At 37.2% G+C, this 22059-nt stretch overlaps 1 protein-coding gene across 1 annotated transcript in view; it reads right to left on the bottom strand.

Moving 5' to 3' along the window:
• Positions 1 to 1453: 1453 nt before the first annotated feature.
• Positions 1454 to 22059, bottom strand: part of brinp1 (bone morphogenetic protein/retinoic acid inducible neural-specific 1) — a 112672-nt gene continuing 92066 nt past the window's right edge. The window contains exons 6-8 of the mRNA XM_085165276.1: positions 16879 to 17115; positions 12826 to 13048; positions 1454 to 6138 (exon numbers count right to left, since the gene is read on the bottom strand). Coding sequence (XP_085021402.1) covers positions 4998 to 6138; positions 12826 to 13048; positions 16879 to 17115 — 1601 coding nt within the window. The 3' untranslated portion in view covers positions 1454 to 4997. The remainder of the gene's footprint in view (positions 6139 to 12825; positions 13049 to 16878; positions 17116 to 22059) is intronic.

Genomic DNA, 22059 nt, shown 5'->3' with positions numbered 1-22059 from the left:
TTCTGTGGCTGCAATATGACGAGCTAAATAACCAGGGCTGCACATAAGTGGTCCGCAGGTGCGCATTCGCTGTCAAAATAAAAACCGGCACAAGATAAGAAGTTGCAACGCGTGTTTGCATACATAAGATTTTCAGGAGGAGGACAGACATTTGTTTAGAACTCTTAAAGATGTCGAAGAAGCTCCTTTAAGCAATTACTGTGATGTTCCTCCACCTCCAAAGAAATGTCAGAAGGAGTCCGAACCACAAAAGAAGCGCGTATTCTCGGAAAAGTGGTTGCAGGAGGTGAGCTGGCTTCAAACAAATGATGAACGCACAGAGATGTGGTGCAGAATGTGCCGTGAAAATTTAATAAATGACAAATTAATAAAAAGGCATGAACATTTTTTTTGTATCGAAAAAATATCGAACCGTGACACCAAAGTATCGAACCGAACCGAACCGTGAATTTTGTGTATCGTTGCACCCCTAATGTTTACCAGTTGCTTTATGTGTACTGAAGTATATTAAAGACTATTATTATTACTCCTTTTTCTCTTAAAGTGAACCACTAAATGCAAGGACTTGGAGCCTATCACTAATTAGTTCTATGTTTAGAATTTTGTAAATATATGTATTTGTAATGCATTTTTACCCCGTGTCATATCACCTTTGACCTCTGACCTCTCTTTTAAGGTCAATAGATTGATATGATAACAAAGAGGTAATAATGCCATATTTCTTACTACCATTCTTTGCAATGACAACATATAAGCACGTATAAGGGATGTATAAGGATTCAAAATATCATATTACTTTGAACTTTTTCTTAAAGGTCAAACAAAGTTAGACTTTCATAAAATGTCTTTATCCTTAAAACTATGCCTGAAGCACTATTGTCTTTATTTGTATTAGCATCATTTAGGATGATAAATATCTCAAAAAGCTGCATTCAAATATCATGTTCCATTTGATCTCTGATTTCGCTTTTACATTTCACATCTGCCTTTCTTTCAAGATTATCACAGAATTTTTATTGTACTACAAAATTCTTAAAGTACTTTTAAAAGACCAAAGAAAACTAAATGAATATATACAAAATACAATACTATTCCCTTAAAGGTTTTTTTTCTTAAAAGTGAGACTGCATCTTCTATGCTTTTGTGTGGTCTCACAGAGGCCTTTAACAAATCAAACCCAAAACATTTTCTACCAACTTTGTGTTAGCACCACTTTTAGCCACAGAATGCTTTTACAAAAGTTCAGCAGATGAACACACCAGTTTGATTTGTATGATAAGAGAAAAAAAAAAACACTGAGGTTAAGCAACAAGCAAACAAAAAAATAAAAATGTAGCCAAACAAATAACTTATTATCCAGCCGTTCATTTACCATTGCAACTATGGCAAAACTAGGTTACTTTAAAGATGTGCAAAAAACTTCATATAGGAAATTTGTACAAACAAGCATTGCTCTTCTTATTAAATATAGCATTTTAATGAGAAATAGATTATTATATGAAACATTCATTTAAAATAAGCTGATAATGATCCCAAAAGAATAGCAAAATAAGTACATAGGCAAGGTATTAGGTGTAAAAATCATTATCAGACATATCCATGGATACATATACAATAAGCAACACTGTGGTAGCATAATGCCATACAAGAAAATGTGCTTGTTTTATAGATCTTGCAAGTGGTTCAAAACGAAATTTTAATATACACTTTGACAATATAAAAACAGTCATAAATGATCATGATTCTAATTAGATACATAAGACATGAGTGCCCTGTACTTTGTGCTAATGTACTCAAATGGAGGGCCTTTTTGAAGTAGTCTTTGTATTCCCTTTCAATACTGTTATATTTTATAATATTGTTACTGTAGCAGAGCAATGTTACTGTAACAGTGTTCATATTTACAGATATATTGTACAGCAGGAGACAATAAATATCCACCATTACTTTGAGTCATCTGTTGTCTCTGTCTGGTGGTCAGCTTCCCCACATGCGCACACCTGACGGTGTAGCTGCCAGGAGGACAATAAAAGAGTATATTTCAACATGTATGGTCTTAAATTCTGAAAGTAATTCAGTGTCATTCTTCTGTTTAATATCTCAAAGTTTTACTCCAGGTCTAAACATGTTAAAGGGATCAATAACAGGCACTTAATAATAATAATAATAATAATAATAATAATAATAATAATAATAATAATAATAATAATGAAATGGAGACAATTCATTTGGATAGTCCAATAATGATGCTAAACAATCAAGAAATGTGTATATATGGGGCCATTTTGGGGCATCACCTTGTCAGCCTCAGCTCTGTTTGATATTTGCCTAAAGTTTTCCACATGCATGAAAATATGCCAATGATGATATTCTCCTGACATCACTGACAATCACAAATGGATGCCTAGTCCATTGTTGCTATGTACGGGCATCTGGAGTTATATGATTTAACTTCTTTTATACAGAAACTGAAAACGTTAGATAAACCTTGGAGAACAGTAGACTGAATTATGGGATTCTGGTCAATTCTGAACATATGTGATTCTGCTTGAGTTTGCTCTGAACACACCATTACCATGTGAACATGAACTAACTGACCTAGTGCTACAACACAACTTGTTTTTATGACACAGCCTCGATTAATTCACCAAAACAGAGCAAAGGCTGACAAGCTGAGCTGTTGTTATCCAAACTTATACAAATCAACCTATTCCGCTATTAACAATTATATCTCCTGAATGTAATTTTAGTTTGTAATAATGCTTTATAGTCAGTTGTGATTAAAAAAAGAAAAAGAAAAAAAAAAGCACCTCCCAGGCAATAAACATGCTTCACAAGACTGGCAACATAATAAGAAAACATACGAATAATCTTTGTAAAACAAAGTTAGATGAGATACTGATACTATTCAAGTTGGAATTCTGAAGCAGTGAAATCTAAAGCTGAGTAAGTGTAATGACATGTTAGTCCAGGGCTTGGTTTAGGAATTACACCTTCATTGTCGTTGTCACCCAGATGAAAATCATAACTCATTACCACTGTCTACACTTACGACTGACCCCATAGACTAGTGTCATTACAATGTAAGAACCAAGTTAGGTTAAAAGAACATATAATTGAACTAAAGTACTAATACTGCTAAACTATCTACATCAAGAGACTAGCACATAAAAAAAATAATATTAATGTTGGCGGAACACTTGGAAAAATATGGATTTTTGACAGCTTTTACACCGGGAGGAATGGTTTTTTTTCTGTTTTTGTTTTATTTTACAGAGTTTGGCTTAGATGACAGCAACTACTCAATGTCCCCCGTTTTTTTTTTTTTTTTTTTTTCCCGAAAATGGCCAGACCAACTTGGTTGTACAACATCTTTGTTAACAAACATCCAAGCAAAGGACTAGACCTACAAAAAGTTAACAGTAGTAGAAATATTTCAGCATTGGATTACCCAAATAAAGTTTGACCATTAATACATAGGTAGTGTTTTATATTTCATTTGGATGATGAGAGTTGTTGATGCTTCCAGCAACATGCAAAAAATGTTATTGATTTCATATCGCAAAAGGAAAACAGACATTTATACACATGGCCATCAAAAGCGTACAGATTAAACACTGCCAAAAGGGTATTTTATACTTTAGTATTCAACCATTTCTTCATATTTTTCTTTTTTTTTTTTTTCCCCGCTGTGTAACAACATGAAAAATCAATGGCTTTACAAGACATTCCTATTCAATATAATATACACTCTCCTCTGTCAACTTCCCTTTTGCTGTGCTCTTATCTGAAATCAGCTGAGGGACTAAAACAAAAACATATAACTTGAACATTTTTTCCATGTGTTATGAAGTGAATAAAGGTTATGAACTTACTTTACTTTATGTCTACCTCAGGGAAGTGTATGGCTTTAAATTGTCTTGCAAACGTGCCTGAATGATGAATGCTTACATTTTTCTCTTGGTGCTGAAAAGCTCCACAAATCAGCAGTCACAACATGTACATTTTGCAAAGCTGTACAAAATAGCATTGATTGTTAAATCTTCAGACCACAATATTGCACTCACGCACCAGGAGGTACTGCCTTGTGGAAAACACAGCTTGAATTTCAAACACGGGAAGAAGCGCTCCAAATGCAAGAATTAGCAAAGACTGGAGTCAATCTCAAATGACACATTCAATTAACAAACAGCAATAAGCATCAAGCCAAATAATAATAATAATAATAATAATAATAAAAAGGATATACACAAGCGCACGCTCTCGCATACACACACATTCAACCACATATGTATATATAAACAGCTGGCTTTTGTTTTGACATGACTATCCATTACTGCCCTGCTGTGTGCCTTATGTGTCAGAACAATGACAGAGTGCCTCATAACTCACAAAGAGCAATGCAGATTCACCGTGGGTCTGAAATGTAATAAAGTCTATCAGTAATGTGTTGACTACTTACTCACTAGGGATACTTAATCCTTACGATGTATAAACATTTTGAATATTAAACTGTCGTTTAGCTCATTAGCTAGAATGAAGTGATATCTGGTCTGCCCTTGTGTTATCATTATTTCTTTTAAAAATGTTTTTTTTCCTTTTTTTTCAATAAAGAATGGCAGTTTCAGATGTAACCTTTGATCCCTCAGAGTAAAATCAAGGCCTCTTTTTTACCAGTACATAAATGTCATGTTTTTTGTTTTGTTGTTTTTTTTCTGTCTCTTTCTCATTTTAAGTTCTTTTAGGGATTTACAGACATGCTGGGACAAATATGATACAGTCCTTATAGTTGTTTCAGTATTCTTCTTAATATGCCAGAAAAGCTTTTCATCACTGCCTTTTCCTTTTTCTCTTTAAGAATTATGCTTACAAAGTTAATATTACATCAAAAGGCAGAAAAGGTCAAAAAATGAAAAAGAGAAAAAAGTAAGAGTAATATACCCCCATAGTTCATTTGTCGGGTGTTTCTGTTAAATTTGCTGTCCTTATGTGAATGTTCAACAGAGTTTAGCAGTCAGGTGATCAGACTGTTTTAATATCTCTGTGCTGTACATGTCCAATGCATGATTCACTCGAATCATCTCGCTGTTGTTGAGCTTGAGCCTATGCTTTAGCATACAAGAGAAGAGGTCCAGCTGGGGTTTGCCAGGTGCAGAGGGAGGCGCTAGACGGTTTATCCGATCCCTAATGTCCAATAAGAGGAGCATAACAGATGAGGAGGAGTAAAACTGTGTACCTTGTGTGTATGACTGGTTAACCTGCTGCACAGCACTACGAAGCAAGTCTGCATTAAAGCGCAGGCTGTAACCAAAAACTTGGATATCAGAAATTTTTATGTAGATCTGGCGCTTGTTCGGGTCTGCAAGGTCCACCGGGCCCTGTCCTGTATCATTGCGGAGGCCAGATGGGACCTTGGCACGACTACGCAAATAAATGTGCACCGTCTCAAAGAAGGTCTTCCACCGGTTACCCAGTACAAGAGTCCAGTTGAAGCACTGGGAGTTCTGCAGCCGTACCTTTTCCCAGCGTGGGTAACCATGCTCACCAAAGGGCATGCTCCAGCCTTCAGAGTGGCTACCACTAAATGGGTTGACATAAACAAAGAACATGGGGTCAATGCTGCTGTTTCGCATCTGGCAGATCTTCATTGATAAACCAATTATCATGTGGAGGTAGTCCATCCTGTTTTTGTTACTTTTGAGAGTCAGGGACATGCGCTTACGCCAGCGTGGGTCAAAGAATGTCTCTAGTCGGATCTCATTACTAATGAAAGTAGTATGAATGTACAAACGTGAATCCATTTTCTGTAACAGGTATTTGAGCTCCAAGTCCTGAAAGTCCAGATCAGTTTCAAAGCTGATGAACTGCTCGCTACGTTCTGAGTCCACATTCTGAGGTTCACAGCGACCACGATACAACTTGTAGCCCTTGTTGCATGAGCCACATTGTGAGATGTTTGCCAGGCTGCACATGGCACAGCTGTTGTTTCCACCTATGACACATGGTATGGGTCGCTGGCACAGTGTGACACCTGTGTGGCACACACACGTCCTTTGGCTCTCCAGGAAGGTCCCCCAAAACCCATTCTCATTGCAGTACAGGAAAGACTGAACCCTGTTGAGCCACTGCATCACAGATCTAAAGAGGCAAAAGACAGAAAAAAGGCATAAGAGCATTAGCAGTGATCAGGAAATTTTAATCTCAATCTAGTGTGACAAGAACAGCGAAAAGAACGCACACCAGTAACCTTTTAAAGTTAAAATGTATACATGTTAAATTCTCATCAGGAAAAGAAAGTATATTTTCTCTCCAAGAAAAGGCCAGCATATTAAAGAGAACCCCGAGGAGCTGATGGAGTGAATGAGGCATGTGTGAGGCATAATTTCACCCTGGTAACTTGGGTTTGTCTTCCTCAATAGGACTATTACTATTTTCACTTAATTTTGTATTACTGTTTGACTTCTACATTACATTTTCACTTGCTGTTTTTGATTAACTAAATGTACTTTTTTGGGTTGTGAAAAATATCATTGCTAGAGTTAGAACAGATACATTCGTAATATTAACTCCAATTGATCTGATATAAGACTAGAAAATGTGTTTGCTTTGCAGCATAATTTACAGTGCCTTGGGGTTGGATAGGGACATAATTTTTAGTAGATAGGGCCGGTTATTTCCCTTTTCCCTTTTTCCCGTGGAAAGCATTGCTTGATATTCCTGTCTTGTCTTTGCCCCCCACCAGACATCCTTCCTTGTCATCCTGACAGTACTGGAACTTCTTTTCTGACTGTAGAAGATGGAATCTGAATTTTGATTTGAGAAAGTATTGCTGGTCAAGGTTAGTTTGACAAGTAAATTATTTACTTGTCAAACTAAGTACTATTTAAGTACTGACAATGATATATGACATTGCCACAAGTGATACCATAACAAGAAAAGATCAACCAAAGAGAACAATGGAAGCACATACTTTGATTTCTCTATAATGAGCTCCAAACTGAGAGAGATAGATAGATAGACAGACAGACAGACAGACAGACTTTATGGCAATCCCTCATCAACATACAATGACACATAACATTTCTTTCCTGAAGAATGCTGTAGAGGCATGAACACAAAAGTAGGTGAATGGGTTAGACAAAGGCGAAAAGGAATAACGATATCTGGTCAAAATGGCAGAGTAAAATAAGGAATACCAGATATAATAAAGAATACTTCTGACTCGAGTCAGAAAACAAACCCAGCAAAGACCATGCAGGTGGAAAACCCAGGATCTTCTCCAAAGCAGTAAATAAGCTGACTTGTCGTTGCAATTCATACAGCATACTACTTCCTTGATGATGTTTGGCTGAATTTTTTAAGCTCTCTTGGTCACAAAATATTCTGCATGGTGCAAAAGGTTAGCTGAATCTGTGTTATTTTGATAAGAATGCCTTTGTTTTCCTAAAATACTATACCCGTGTCAAAAATCTGTATAAATTTGTATATCGGAAAAAGTCCTTAGCAACTCTTCATTTCTTCACATTTTGCTTCCAAGAAAGCAGTCTTGAGCAACAGTTCTTCAGGCTTCCTGAAGGTCTTTCAAAGGTTTATCTGTAGACATTGCCTACTTTTTTGATCAATTTAGTACTTGGAACTTTATTTTATGTACTAATTTCAGAGAAATATTTCACTTTGTAACTGTCTACAGGAGATAAACAGCAGCTATAAGCCATGTCCCTAAGAAATGGGAAAAAATCCAGCAAAGACACAGGACCTGAGAGATGCATCTGGCCCTTCAGCTGATCCAGCTACTGGTCGCTGAAGCCTCATCAGAAATGGCCTCAGTGGAAGGGTGGCTGTCAAGAAGCCATTCTTCAGGAGGGAAACAGGGAGAAAAGGCTGAGGCATGCCAAATTACACAAGATCGGTGGCAACAGGTCTGATGGAGTAATAAATCAAAATTTAAAATGTTTGATTCAAAGTGGAAATATGTAGAATGGTGGGTGTCTACAGCCATATGTAAAACACAGTGAAGGCTATGTCATGGTTTGCACCTCCAGGCAGCTGTTGTGATCTGGTGCTATATAAATAAAATTCAGTTGAATCAAACTGAATGGCTTGGAGCTGCATTTCAGTCAGTGGTGTTGGGAATCTTGTCAAAAATTCCCCAACACCACAGAACACAAAAAAGCACCATCAGATTTTAATTCACCATTTAATACCATCTGAAAACATCTGACTGGCAACAGCTTCATTTTCAGCATGACATTGATCCCAAACATACTGCTCATGCAGTAAAAGCATACCTGGATAGATAAACACACAATAGAACAGTCAAGGATTGGCCTCTCCAGAGCCGGACCTCAGAATTAGCAGTGTGGGAACAGCTTGACAGAAAATGGAACAAAAGGTAGCTGACATTCAAAGAAGAGCCTTGGAATTTCCTTCAGGAAGCCTGGAGGACTATTTTTGAAAACTGCTTAAACATTAGAAAACTTGCGTAGTTCAGGTTGTGTTAAAAAAAACCCTGTACAATACAAACTCTATTTTGCCTTGTTTACGGTATTTTTCATGTATGATCATACATGTTTCAATAAATTGTTCCAGGTGTTTCTTGTTTTCCAACCAAAATATAAAGAAATGAGCGTTGGGTAAAAACTTTAGTACAGTATTGTATACTGTATAAACTCGTCATGTCAAATAAAAATCCTATCAGATATTCAGAATATCTGTAAGTATATGTTAATAAGAAATGAGATGTGTTCATTTTCCTGTCTTTGTATGTATAAATGTGTTTATTGTTTGGGTTTATGTAGCAAGCACTAGTAAAGGGACAACGCAGATCAAAATGTATTAAATGTTTTGGTAAGTTAATATTAACAAGTTTTTATTATCATTACTTGGACTCAGAAATAAGTAGACCTTCATCCTTTCAGACTGATTATCACCAGCTATAGATAAATATCCCCCTCTCCTTTAAGTTATATGTGTATGTGTTATGTTTGCATTTCTGCACTATGAATGTTTGCGTGATCCCAAATTAGATTACAGATTTTACTTCACGTTTTCACATCTAATCTCCTTTTCTCTCACTCCACCATATTGCAAAAAACACGCAGCCACAGCCTTCTCATAAATTACCAATCTAATATCATCTTTGTATTACATATTGGTATTTGCAGCTAAGATACTGATATTAGATTTGTCTTATTAGCGTTAACAAATCTAATGGAATGATTTCCCTTTCTCCCTTTCTAATCTTTCACTGAGATACTTGTAATTTAATAGCATTAACTCTGCTGTCACATTGCTGTATTTCTCCTTCCCAACAACAGGTAGCGCCTCATAATGCTCAATATTAAAAAGTAGTTTATGAAACTTTTGTCAGTAGCGTGTCATTTGTTTTAATTGTTGACAGACAATAAAATGAGAATGAATGTTTAGTCATTTGTGATGTTTGAATTTATGCTTACTTGTTATATTTTATGATACAAATTTAGTAATTAATTAATTATAGTTACTAGTTACTTCTTCAAAAAAGGAACTGAGTTAGTAACTGAGTTACAAGATTATAAAAGTAATTAATTACTTGAAAAGTAACTATTGCGTTACTTAAAAAAAAATGTTTTAACCCTCTGGGGTCCAGGGTATAATTGGCCATTTTTACTAACTTTTGATTTGACCTCTACCTTTCACCTTTAAAAACTATTTACTTTGCCATGTTTGGTATCATTCTTTGCAGCACAACCTCACGTGTCTGAAGTTACAGTTATGTTTTCATTTTGACATACTGTATTAACACAATTGATCTGAAAGCAGGCAAAAAACATAAAATCCGAGTAGAAAGTTATATTTTTACTGTAACAACCACAAACATGTGTAATGAATCATATTTCATAACTTTAAATGCAAATATAAATTGACAATTTTAAAATCCTATGTACAAGTTTTGCAAACAACAAAGTTGTTTGCAGCCATTTACCTTACCCCTTTTTTAAATAACCATTTCAAACTATTTACATAACAATCAGGTGTTCTCCATTAAATAAGATGCCACACAAATTATTTGTGCCACTCCAAAAAATAATTTCTGTCCACTATAAAAGAGAACATCACAACCTGATACCTGCAGGTCTGACAGCAGCAGGTGTATCACTCCTGTTTTTTACCTGGAGACAGCAGTCGCCTCATTGTTCTGACACACAACACAAAACTATCCACAACACTACACACTAACTACACAAGACAACACATTAACTACACACTCCAAACACGCTAAATGTCACAAATCTCTCACATCTCCAAACTCACTCTCTCTCTTTTTCTGCTGTCTTTCTCTCTCTCTCTCTCTATCTCTCTCGCCGTCACTCCTGAAACTTCCCCCTCTCCCTAAACAACCAAATTTTTTCGATTGGTCGACATGGTGCATTTTTCCACCAACAGGAACGGGCTGTTTTTTGGTTCATTTTTTTTTTTTTTTTTTTTTTGCTCATAAGCAGAGAGTGCTTGCTAGCGCTGTCCATAGACAGTAAAAGTGACGAAATGATTGAGGAAAAAACACCGCGTATATATTGTTTATCATGACTCTGGTTTTACGTGGCCTATCCACACAATTTAAAAACTGGTATATATCACCTTGTTGCTTTGTCATCTTGAAGTGGTCATGTGATTGGCTTACCACGACTACTTTATTCTTCCTCAGTCAAACAGCAGCACTCATGCGATTGTTTTGCCCCCTAGCTCGAGGTGTTGTGCCAAAAAGTAATTGTCTGCCAGAAAGTGATAACTGCCCGCGGGGGCCCGCGCAGCTGCTTAAAGCTGTAGCATCCAGATTTATTTCAGCTACTTTCGTGCAACTGATATAAGATGCGGTAAGCTGAAGACAGCTTCAACCGCCGTTATTCCTATCACTGGTTAAAATGTATCAGGTATTGCGTCATAATCCTGATAAGCGACAGTAACAATTACCTGAAGTATATTCTTTGTCAATTTTATGCATTTCACTGTTATTAAGGCTTCATAATGAAGATTTACATGGCATGACAAAGAACAAAAGTGAAGTCTGAATGCACTACCCTGCATCTTAAGCCTGCATCTTAAGCCATCTCAAGCCATCTTAACCCTGCATCTTAAGCCATGCAGGGTTAAAAACCATTTACCGTGATCTTTTCCTTAACCTAACCAAACAACTAAACTAAAGAAAAGCAAAAGTGAATCCTGACTAGATGTATATAAAAAAGAAATACAATAGTAGTGAAAAAAGCAGTTCCAGGTTTATTCAGGTTCACAGTCCAGCCACCCCCTCATATGCTTTTAAACAATTGTAAACTTTAACTTAATATCAGCTGAAATAATGTTTATAGGATTTGTTAACCTTTCACAAACTATTAACTGTTAACCTTAATTTATCAGTTACATATTGATGATGGGTATTATCAAGATTTACCTTCGTTACACTGAATCATAGTTTGGTAAGGTTAAAAACATTCTGGGTTAAAAGCAAGCTTGTACAAATACAATTCTTTCTTCAGTAAAATATCTCGGAGGTTGATGAACACAACTCTCAAAGTAGAATAATGCAAAGTAGCAAGTGGATCCTTCCCACTAGGGGTCTGATATACAGTATGAACTGGAGAGGGGCCAAATGATCTCTCACAAGGGATGTGTGTTGCTGTCATTTCAAATCCCGATGCACCAGTTTTTCATCTCTGGAACCAAGCAATATAGTTTTTTTTTCACATCTTCATCAACTCACAGCCTCACTGACATGAAGATGCGTTGGAACACATCTTAAACACACAGGCCTTCAACTTTGCCTCAGTCTCTTCATTGACTGATTATCTGTTATAGTTTGACTGGAAAAAATGGAAGGACTTGAGTCCTTGTTGGTAATATCTTAACGGAAAGGAAAATCTTAATGTTTTATATATATATGTAGCGCAAATGCACACGGTTATAATAAAACTAGATAATTCCTCCATCTGATGCAAAGTTGTCTTACACAAGCAAGCAAATAAACATGCAGCTCTTATTTCCAGTGCCATCAGGCACTCTTGATGCATACTCCATGGACAGGGAAGCGCATACTGCAGCTCTTTGATAACACTTCAGAACAAACCTTTGCCAACTCTCACGCACAAATGTGGGTGTGCTCTTTTTCTGTCAGTGACAGTTGACAGCGGCTCATTTTCAGACCACTTAAATGAATATTTTACGGATTCTGTTTCCATTTATGTGGTGACATCCCCTACACATAACAGTTTTGGGGGTGTTTCATGTGGAAGCCAGGAACTTTGCATATTTTGCATAGTGTTTTCTGATATTTGCTAGAGTGGATGGTTGAAAATTCCTGGCATTTCATGCAGCGCTGACACAATGGCATATCCGCAGCAAGGCTCTTAAGCTGCAACTGCAGTAGGTGGTGACAGATGTGTGCAATGACCTATCAAGAAAACTCCCACAGCTATTTTTCCCCCCCCTTTTAGATTGCAAAGTGAAATACAAGAGTGAGGTAGAGTGTTTTCGGCATGTGCAAGCCTCAGCACTAAGTTGACTTGATGGACAGAAACAACAGAACCATAAGTTAAAATGTATAATGGATGTCATCCTCACTGTGCACGCTTCAAGGAGCACCAAATAAAACAGAACCCATACATCAATCCAAAAGGGAAATTTCCCTGAAAGATGTCACTCCTCTGCAAGATACATTTGAATATCTTCTTTTACTTTTAAAAAAGCAGATATCCCAAAAATGTTAAGACCAGAAACAGCACCTTAGGCTTGTCCGTGTAAATTCATAGCTAATTTTGAACAGAACATTGAATTATTATTTTTTTTACCCACCTCTCCCTAGGCATCTGGTGGTTGGGATTGTGGTGACAGCGGATGCTGAGGCTGAAGAGCTTGCGGGCGGTGCGCTGGATCTTCAGTCGCTGCACCTCCAGGGAGCTCTGAAGAAGCCTGTAGCGGGCCTGCAAATCCCAGTCGCTGCCCCAGAGAAGATGCACACTGCTGATGGGGAGGAAATGAGTGGAGGGCAGCCTCTTCAGAAATGACTTGAACTCATCTAGGTGACAGAGAGGGAACCGTTAAAAGAACAAAAATCAACAAAAAAACAGCTGGAGACAACTGTTATTGTAATATTTGCAACAAAGTACATTTTATAAGTTATAGTTTCCAAGTTTATATCTTCAAACGTGAGTTTTGACATGTTTTTTTTTCATGTCTGTACTTTGCTTTTTGTACTTCGACTGCTGTGAGTATCTGAAGAGAAATGAGACTCTCAGCGCAGTAAACACCCTCTCACTCTGTGCTCCCCGACACCTTTTCAAGATTGCTGCCTCAACAAATTTGTTCCAACCAGTGGTGATGATTGTCCTTGTGTCCCTCTTTCTGCCTCTAATAATTCTTGTTTGTCTCCTCCATAGACAACTGCTGTTTTCAACGATAGCTTCAATTTTTGGCAACAATGAGCATGAAGATGCTTGAAAAATACAAATGGACAAAAATACACATGGACAAAAAGGCTTTTATTTGGCGTGCTAATCAACTGAGTCAGTTAATTCAGATTAACTCATTGTTCATCCATCCTTAATACTAAGCTCATTAATTAAACATTTTAATTCCTACAGTTTAAACTGAATACAGTTCAAAAGTAGACGAACAACAAGAGCAATAATTTTGCATTTATAGTGTTTGTTATAAATGCAAAAAGTTTGTTAAAGCTATAAACTTGATGCAATAGTCTACCATGAAAAGTATGACATAAATATTATTGGACACAGTTAAAAACTTTGCTCCACTCTGTTCGTGAACAACAAATCCCATATTCAAGAGATGCAGTTGTACAGCTGAACCCTCCTGCAGTCCTCCTCAAGACAGTTTAACAGAATTAACCACAGTTGAGAACCCCTTTTCAACCATTGCCGTGAAATGTCAGAATTTCCTCCACCCTCCACACAGGCATATCAGAGCTCCTTTCCTCTTCTTCTTCAAAGAAGCCAGATTTCTTCTCCTCCCCTGTTTTGAACTTGCCATATCCCTCCACCCAGCTTTCAGAGATGTCAGGTACCTCCCTTTTCCTAGAAAAGCCGGGTGTCTCCAGCACTCAGTATTCAGATATATCTGATTCTCCCACCAAAAAACATCGCTTTTATTGAGTCACTCCCAATGCCAGTTTAATAGTTGCCAAGTCCTTTTATACAGGCTTCAAAGCCGTCAAGGACTCCTTCCTTGAAAGTGCTTCCACATAGTCCTTATCTTAAGCCATCCAGCACACCTTATCTAGAGATTAAAGCTCTCACAATGTAACCATACTTCACTCATTGTGCCATTACATTTCACTTTGTTGTTTTGTATCACATGTATTTTTCACCAGATTTTATGGATATCCAATGCCATTTGTATAAAAAAGTGAAAATAAAAAATGAAAGACAATCAAAGAAAATCTATTGATGTGGCATTAGATAAATTAAACCATGTAGCAGCAGCTTGTAGATTTTAAAAAATTACCTTAAATTATAGTCAGATGTAGAACTTTATGGTACTGTAAAAAGTATTTCCCCTCTTGTTGATTTTGTAATTTTAATATATTTGTCACACTTAACTGTTTCAGATCACTGGGTAAGTTTAATTATTATACACAGATAACCCAACTACATTAAAAAAATGTTTTTTATTCATGATTTCATTTATAAAAAGGAGAAAAAAAAAGATATCCAAACCTAACAAGCCCTACAGAAAAAAAACAACAACAACAAAAAAACAAATGTCCCCATTTCTAGCAAGATCCAGACCTGATTACTACCAGCACGTTGAATCAAAGAGTCAAATATAACCTGTCAGACAAAGTGAAGTAGATTTAAATGTCTCAAGAAGCAACACATCATGCCACAATTTAAAGAAACAGCTGAGAAGCAAAGTCATTGACATTGACATCTAACAATTTGAAAAGGGCTACAAGTCATTTCTAAGGTTTTTGGACTCAAGCAAACCATGATGACAGCCATTATCCACAAATGAAGAAAACAGTGGTGAAGCTTCCGAAGAGCGGCTGGCCTACTGAAAATATTCCAAGACTACATCAACAACTCATCCAGGAGGTCTTAAAAGAAGCCAAAACAACAACTAAAGAACTGCAGGGCTCTCTTGCCTCAGTTAAGGTCAGTGTTCATGATTCAACAAGAAAGATAAGAAAGAGACTGCAGAAAAATGGCATCCATGGGAGAATTCCAAGGTGAAAACCAGAAGACAAAGGCTCATGTCACATTTGCCAAAAACTCATCTTTAGGGTCCCCAAGGGTTTTTGGAAAACATACTTAATTTTGTAAAAATTCATTTTGCATTTACTTGGGTTATCTTTGTGTATGTTAACATTTGTTTTGGATCCCATAGGACAAAGTTTACTTCACACTAAAATTGCACTTTGCAATAACTTGCGTATTGGCTCATTGCCTAGGTTTTATCTTCAGCCACAATAATGTCTGCATAGCCTATTTCACTGTAGCTAGCTAAATAAGTAGATAAACCAGTTTGTTCAGTGCTCTCACTCAGTGCTGAGGCAGTATATACCTAGATAAACTACCTACATACTAACCACATACAGGCATTGTTTGATAGCCTGACTGTTGTTTTATATCTGAAAAAAAAAACTATTGTAAAATCCAAGCATGTATTGCATAATTATGTTTTTCTTGACTAAGTTTAATGAGAGAAATTCACTGAATACATTCAACTACAAATGCAGCTGAGTCTGAGCAATATCAACAAAGCAACAGTCACAGCTTCAATGAGCATAAGCATAGCAGCTGCACCTTTTCTCACAGCCAGTAATGTTATACTGCCACAGCTCTGTATTTTGAAAGGAATGCTAAGCAATAAATGAATCATGTAGTGTCACATCAGCTCTCTTTTCTATAGTACCTACAGAACATTTCCACAAACCAATGTTGGTGTGCCATTTAGTTTAAGCAGCAGAATACTCCAGTGCTGCAAATATTAGCAGGCACTGAATGTGCCCTGTCATTACGTTTACACATGCTGAATTATACAGATTGTCTATATCATATGTCAATCTGATGCTTTGAGGTTTTTGAACCTGTTCTCAAGCATTTATTTTTCAAATGTTTAGCAGAGGCTGCACAACTCTTTGTGCTTTGGTCTGAAAAGAAGTTATGTTCTTTTATTTGGCTTCTTCCAGTGTTCTTTCTTTTCAAGTACTTCTTTGAAGATGAACTGCACTCAGTGACCTTCATGACTAACATTAACTTGCCCCTATGGTGCATAAATATATTTATCTGTTGCTGGCAGGTTGTATCGAGACACTTTTATTTTTTATTAATAATAGATATACATGGTGCCTTGCCATAAAACAATAAGGCACAATATGTGTTTTTTCCTCTGCTGTGTCCAAAATTCTACTGTCGCCTTTGTGCCTGCATTTGCACTCACTTCTACAAACACCTTTACATTGTGTAATTAGCATCTGGTTACGTGATCATTTTGCTATTTACTGTCATTAAAAAAAAGAAGTCACTCTTCCTAAATGTATCGATGTAGTTGAGGATGAAGACTGATCACCAAGATTGCCAAGGCTACTGACCCTTTGCAGCGGCATAATATAAATGTATGCTAGTTTTAAAGGTGCTCATTATTTTTCATTAATATGGGTTGGTGGGGAGGGGGGGGGGGTTTGGAAAAAACACGGAGCTGCCTCAGCTCAAATTTTGATAAGCACTTCAGAATTAAAGGGGCTAAATGTATGACAGTTTGTCTCTCATAGAAAATTGTAAAACTGAACAAAACAAAAAAGAAGAAATTTTAAAAAGATTAATTTTTAAATGCATGGACATGAGATCTGATGATTCTTATCATATTTAGAAGGATATTCAAGCTTACCAGAGCTTTCAAAGTCTTTGTAGGAGGCTGCCCATGACTCATACATCCCCAGCAGGGTGTTCTCCATGATCTGGATGTCGGTTATAGGACAGTTGCATTGGGGATACTCCTCGGCACACTGACAGATGCATTGGTTGTTATGGCACACATATTCCCCCTCTCCATTGCACATAATGTAGCTCAGAGCTGACTGGACAAATTTCTCTTGCAGGTATTCTGGGAAAATAACCTGCAGGCCTGAAACACAGATAAATGTGAAACAATGGTTTAAAAAAAAAACATAATGGGATAATAAATAAAATACAGAAGAAAATATAATAGAAGAAACCGTCTTGAAAAAGACAATATCTAAAAATATGCTGAAAAATATGAGGTAAATGTTGTCTGTCATGCTGCTGTATCTTGAGATGTATACGGCATCTCTCCACAGACCAAGTTACCAGAAAAGAGGGAAAAAGCAATGAAATGACTGACTGCTCTACTAAGATTGCTTTGTGTCATAAGTACTCATTTATTTTTTCTAAAGGATGTGCTCCAGCAATCTTCTCTATTCAGCTAGAACTGCTTGTTCTATGGTGGGTCGCTCATGATGACAATGTATAAATCCTTGATTTATGCGTGCTCTTGTATGTCATATTGGTTCGCATATAACAGTGAATCTATCTCCCACGGCATTCGTTTTCTAGCATGCATGCATGTACATACTTGCTTGTGGTTTGCATACCCAAACTATGCAGCATTCTGCTAATTATAGAGAAATCTCAATAGCTGAATGTGTGTTCTTCAGCCCAATTTAGAGCTGAAGCTGAACCTCTTCAGCCTTCACTATCACTGACAAGGTATTTATAATTTCTAGACTCCAAGCCAATCCATATCTCACCCTGGGGATCTCACACAACTGAAGCCTGGACAACTAACAGTACAGGCTTTCTCTTCAGTCCAAGCCTGGGGAAAATAAATCCCTAGCTCTACAAGCCACTGGATTGGAAAAGAACTAAATAGATTTTTTTTCCTTCTTGTATGAAACAGAATCTTGGCGAGGCCATATTTTCTTAATGGCTTTTACTTGAGCACAAACAGCGCTTCAGCAGAAAATATGCAACCAGGAACCTGAACAAAACATGTTATTGAATGATGAATGATTGCATTATTTTTGCCACACACATATTATTTTCACCTTTCTGTGAAAACTGAAATCCATTTATGCAAAGTCAACATAATGTTGCTAAAATGAAAGGGAAAGTAAGCATATAATTTCACACTGTGCTCATGAATCATTTTCAATGTGTTGTCAGGGAGTCAAACAGTGTCCCTTATTATGTATGCACATGCAGCAATTAATCCTCCTTATTTCTACCTGCAACATACTCTACAATAAACGTATAACTGTGTGCAATTGAGAAACAGATTACGACCTTAATAAGTGGGATCTAAAACATAAGCTGATTTCAGGTAAAAGAATTAAAACTAATGCACGCTGTGTTTAGTTATTTCAATCTGCAGTGTTTTATAATTTGTATAAAGGTTGATATTCAGGGGTATTTTTGTTTAGAAACATGATGCGAATGCAGTTAAATAAGATTATGTTACTTTAGATCAAATGTCGGGCTTCTGCAAGTAGTTTTACCTTTTGCAATAATTTAATTACTTGCATATTCTTTGTCCTAGAGTCTGTACTTGTAATATGTACCTATTTAATAATAAGTGCCTTTCTCCTGCACAGCTCATCAGAACCACTGCCTATCAGGGAAGAGGAGAACAGAAGGAAGAAGGGATGGTGGGAGTAAAGAGGATGAATAGATCATGTCTGACCACAAAAGAGCTGGGTTGCACAGGGCTTTTTCTCCATCAGGCCTGTCTGGATCCAATATTCATTTAGCTTGATGTATTCCTGGGCTTGAAACTTTAATGTGATTTGTGGGAAAATCCAGATGGCAAGTTCACGGATCAACGCTGCTCACTGACAGTGCTGGTGCCAGCGGCCGGGTGCACAATAACACCGAGTGCCTCAGCCCTCCCCCCTTCCCTCGTCTGTCTAACCATACCTCATACCTCAATCTCTGCATCAACATGTACATATTTTCTTTTTCCGATATCACTCTTGCAACAGGACAATTGCAGCAGAAACTATTTGTCTTCCAGTTTCTTGTTTTCCAGTCTCTTCTTTCACTGTTTATGTCCCGTTCTCTCTGCCTCCCACAGATCTCCACTGTCTTACTTCATTACACTCACTCCTACTGGCCACACACATGCACATACCCTTTGACTCTTCTCCATCATCCTTTGGCTCGTATTCCCTCCATCAATCACTCTCCTCATTCCCGTTTCTTCACCTCGTCTGCTCTCCTCTACATTCTCGCACTGAGCATAAACTCAAGAATTGTAAATGTGGTGTCTTGTCCTTTTACTCGTGTGCAGAATGATGTCATGAACAGAAAGTAAATCCATCAGCGTTTGTTAGTGCATTGCAGAATGAGAGAGAGAATTAAAACCCGCAGGCCAAAAATGAAATGAGAAACTAATCAGAGTAAAAACATTTATCTTTGTGACTTACTCGGCTTTGCTGTGTTATCGCAACAACACGTGAATACACTCAAAATGAATGAGGTTTAAACCTTCTGTCTATGTGGCTCTGAGGCAGGTGCATGTCAAGGAAAACACTACATACTGGAGCTACACTTACCATGATTAAGGAGGAGATGCTGAAATGAAACTGTACTGTATTGGAATTCCTGTGCAGCTCTTTGATAACCCCCAACTTCATGCTCTGTCAGTGCAAATAATTCCCTGCAACCCATGTGCCTGGCTTGCTCTAAATAAATAAATAGCACCTCAAAATGGCAGTTAATCTCATTGCATACATCCGAGGCTGATATATTTTCTTCACGTAGTTTGGAAGATATAGGCCCGCTACCGTTCCATGAATGCTAAAATTGGAGACTCTGCAAGTGTGACTTCGCCTTTTCATTGTGTCTTTTTCGAGAGTGCTCTATTTTTACATGGTGATAGATAGGGTGTGTAGGCCGCAACTGAGGCTTGTAACTGCTTTGGCAAGCAGTTGCCTGCTTATTGGAAAGCCACGCTCCGCCTCATAAGTTACAGTTTCATTAAAGATTAATTGACCATTGTGTGGCCACAATTTCACAAAATAATCATTACTTAATCCACTGGTGCAATAAAGTGCATTACTTCAATGGAGGCATTAAATTACCATTGGAGGTTATCGGTACAGCCATGATACAAAACCAAAGACCTCTGAACTGGATAAGAGTCTGTTTCTCCTCAGTCTAGGCCTACCCAGCCATTCTTGCTGATCCTATATACTTAATACACCATATGAGATTTGCTGCGTTTGCCTATTTCTTAGCAAGCTATGAGGTAAAGGTGCAGCTGAAGTAGCTATTTATCCACTTTTCATTACTTTGCATAAAGCGCTTTAGGTCTCTGCCTCTATGTGTCTAGGTGTATGTGTGTGTTGGGCCTGACAGAGGATAACATGTTCCACTGGAGCTATTCTAAGCTCTCAGAATATGTTAGCATTTTTTAAAGTTCTGAATGAGGTGTACTTAGCATTCAAATGGATAATGTGTTGGTGTATCTTTGGTGAGTAGATTATCGCAGATTATCGTAAGTGTTCTAAGCACTTTAGAAGGAAGCAGCTTGAGATGTCAAAATTTAGCGTTACAGTAAGTTTTAAAAAAAATGTTGTGGAGAATAATTGTTTGTGAAAGTTTAATTAGTATTTACACATTTGAAATGTTTTTTCCTCCCTTTCCTATGGTTTTTGTGGTACAGAAGTATACAATAAAATGTGTATATTTGAAATAGCAAAAAAAAAAAGATATTTCATGACATGACAACATATCTTATGATGTACTGAGATGCAAGAGCCTGCAAATCTAAGATATGTGTCCGTGAAAAGACCAAACATATGTCCCACATAATATCTCTATATAAGTTTAGCTTTGATGAAAAGCCACCTATTTAATTTTAACACAAAAAGCAGGCAAGGACGCAGGTGCAGCAATCATTGTAAAAGCATAAATTACTTATAAAAATGGTCTTGGCCTTCAGAGCTCGCTGTCCCTGCTATCTGAAAAAAGAGGAATTGCTGAAATTGCATGCTGAAGCAGTGGCTGAATTGAGCAGGGCAGGCGGTCTAGAGAGGTGGATGAGCTCGACATGATGCTGAATTATTGTCAGTTGTGCTGCACACAGAACACAGATATACATGATGGGTCAGAGTAAAAGGTAATTTGGTGATTGCCTTTCTTTGCCCACCTTTGACTTTGTAAACCATCACAACAGGACACCAATGCAGACTTGTAGTGTTTCTTTTTTTTCACTTTAACACTTTAACAGTGTTCATTCATTTAAGTAGAATTTAGAAATGATTTTTAGTCCTAATACAAAATCGGCTTCAGCAAGTAATTAGATAGGTGGTTGCTGTTGGCTGCATGTGCACTTCAGCTGCGCTGTTCAAGCTGTTCTGTCATGTGCTGCCTTGTATCCCTGCACAGCAGTTCTAGTAGTAGGCTTCGGCTGGTGAGATATTGTATTAGTCACACAATCGTGCGCATGCACACAGAGAAACGCATACGCCCATGTACATGCGCACATGCACACCCTTTGCAGCCTCTTGCAGAAATCACATGTTTTACAAGAACCCCAGAGAGGAGGGGGGCAGACATATGACAAGCTCTGACATTCCCATTTCAGTTATAAAACATACAACTGCCCTCAAAGTGTCACGATGGGCTGTGTACACACATCAGATCAAAAGTCCAAATTTTACATCAAACGTCCCTAAACGCAGACATATTGTTCATCTATTTGTATTGAGAAATGCCTTTTTGCTTTACACTCTTCTTATAATAAATAAACCTACTACTACTGTACTACTACTACTGTACAATAACTTAAATGAGCCATGTGTTTTCAGGGCTGTATTTTAATTATTTCAAGACAGCTTTCAAGACAGCCGAGATAATATCAGGAAAATTACAGTTATATGTACTCCTAATAGTCTAACAGCATTAACACAAATGGACATTGCAGTTTCTGACTTCATAGGAAATAATTTAAAGTGTTCCTCATTATTATAAAGTAACTACTTTTCTGTAAATGCACATCAAGATTTCTTTCCATTTGAGCAAATACAAAAAGTGTTTGCAAAAGCAC

Source organism: Neolamprologus multifasciatus, chromosome 7 (assembly GCF_963576455.1).
Source record: "Neolamprologus multifasciatus chromosome 7, fNeoMul1.2, whole genome shotgun sequence".
In the NCBI taxonomy this organism is placed as follows: Eukaryota; Metazoa; Chordata; class Actinopteri; order Cichliformes; family Cichlidae; genus Neolamprologus; species Neolamprologus multifasciatus.
This window is presented reverse-complemented; position numbering and strand designations above follow the sequence as displayed.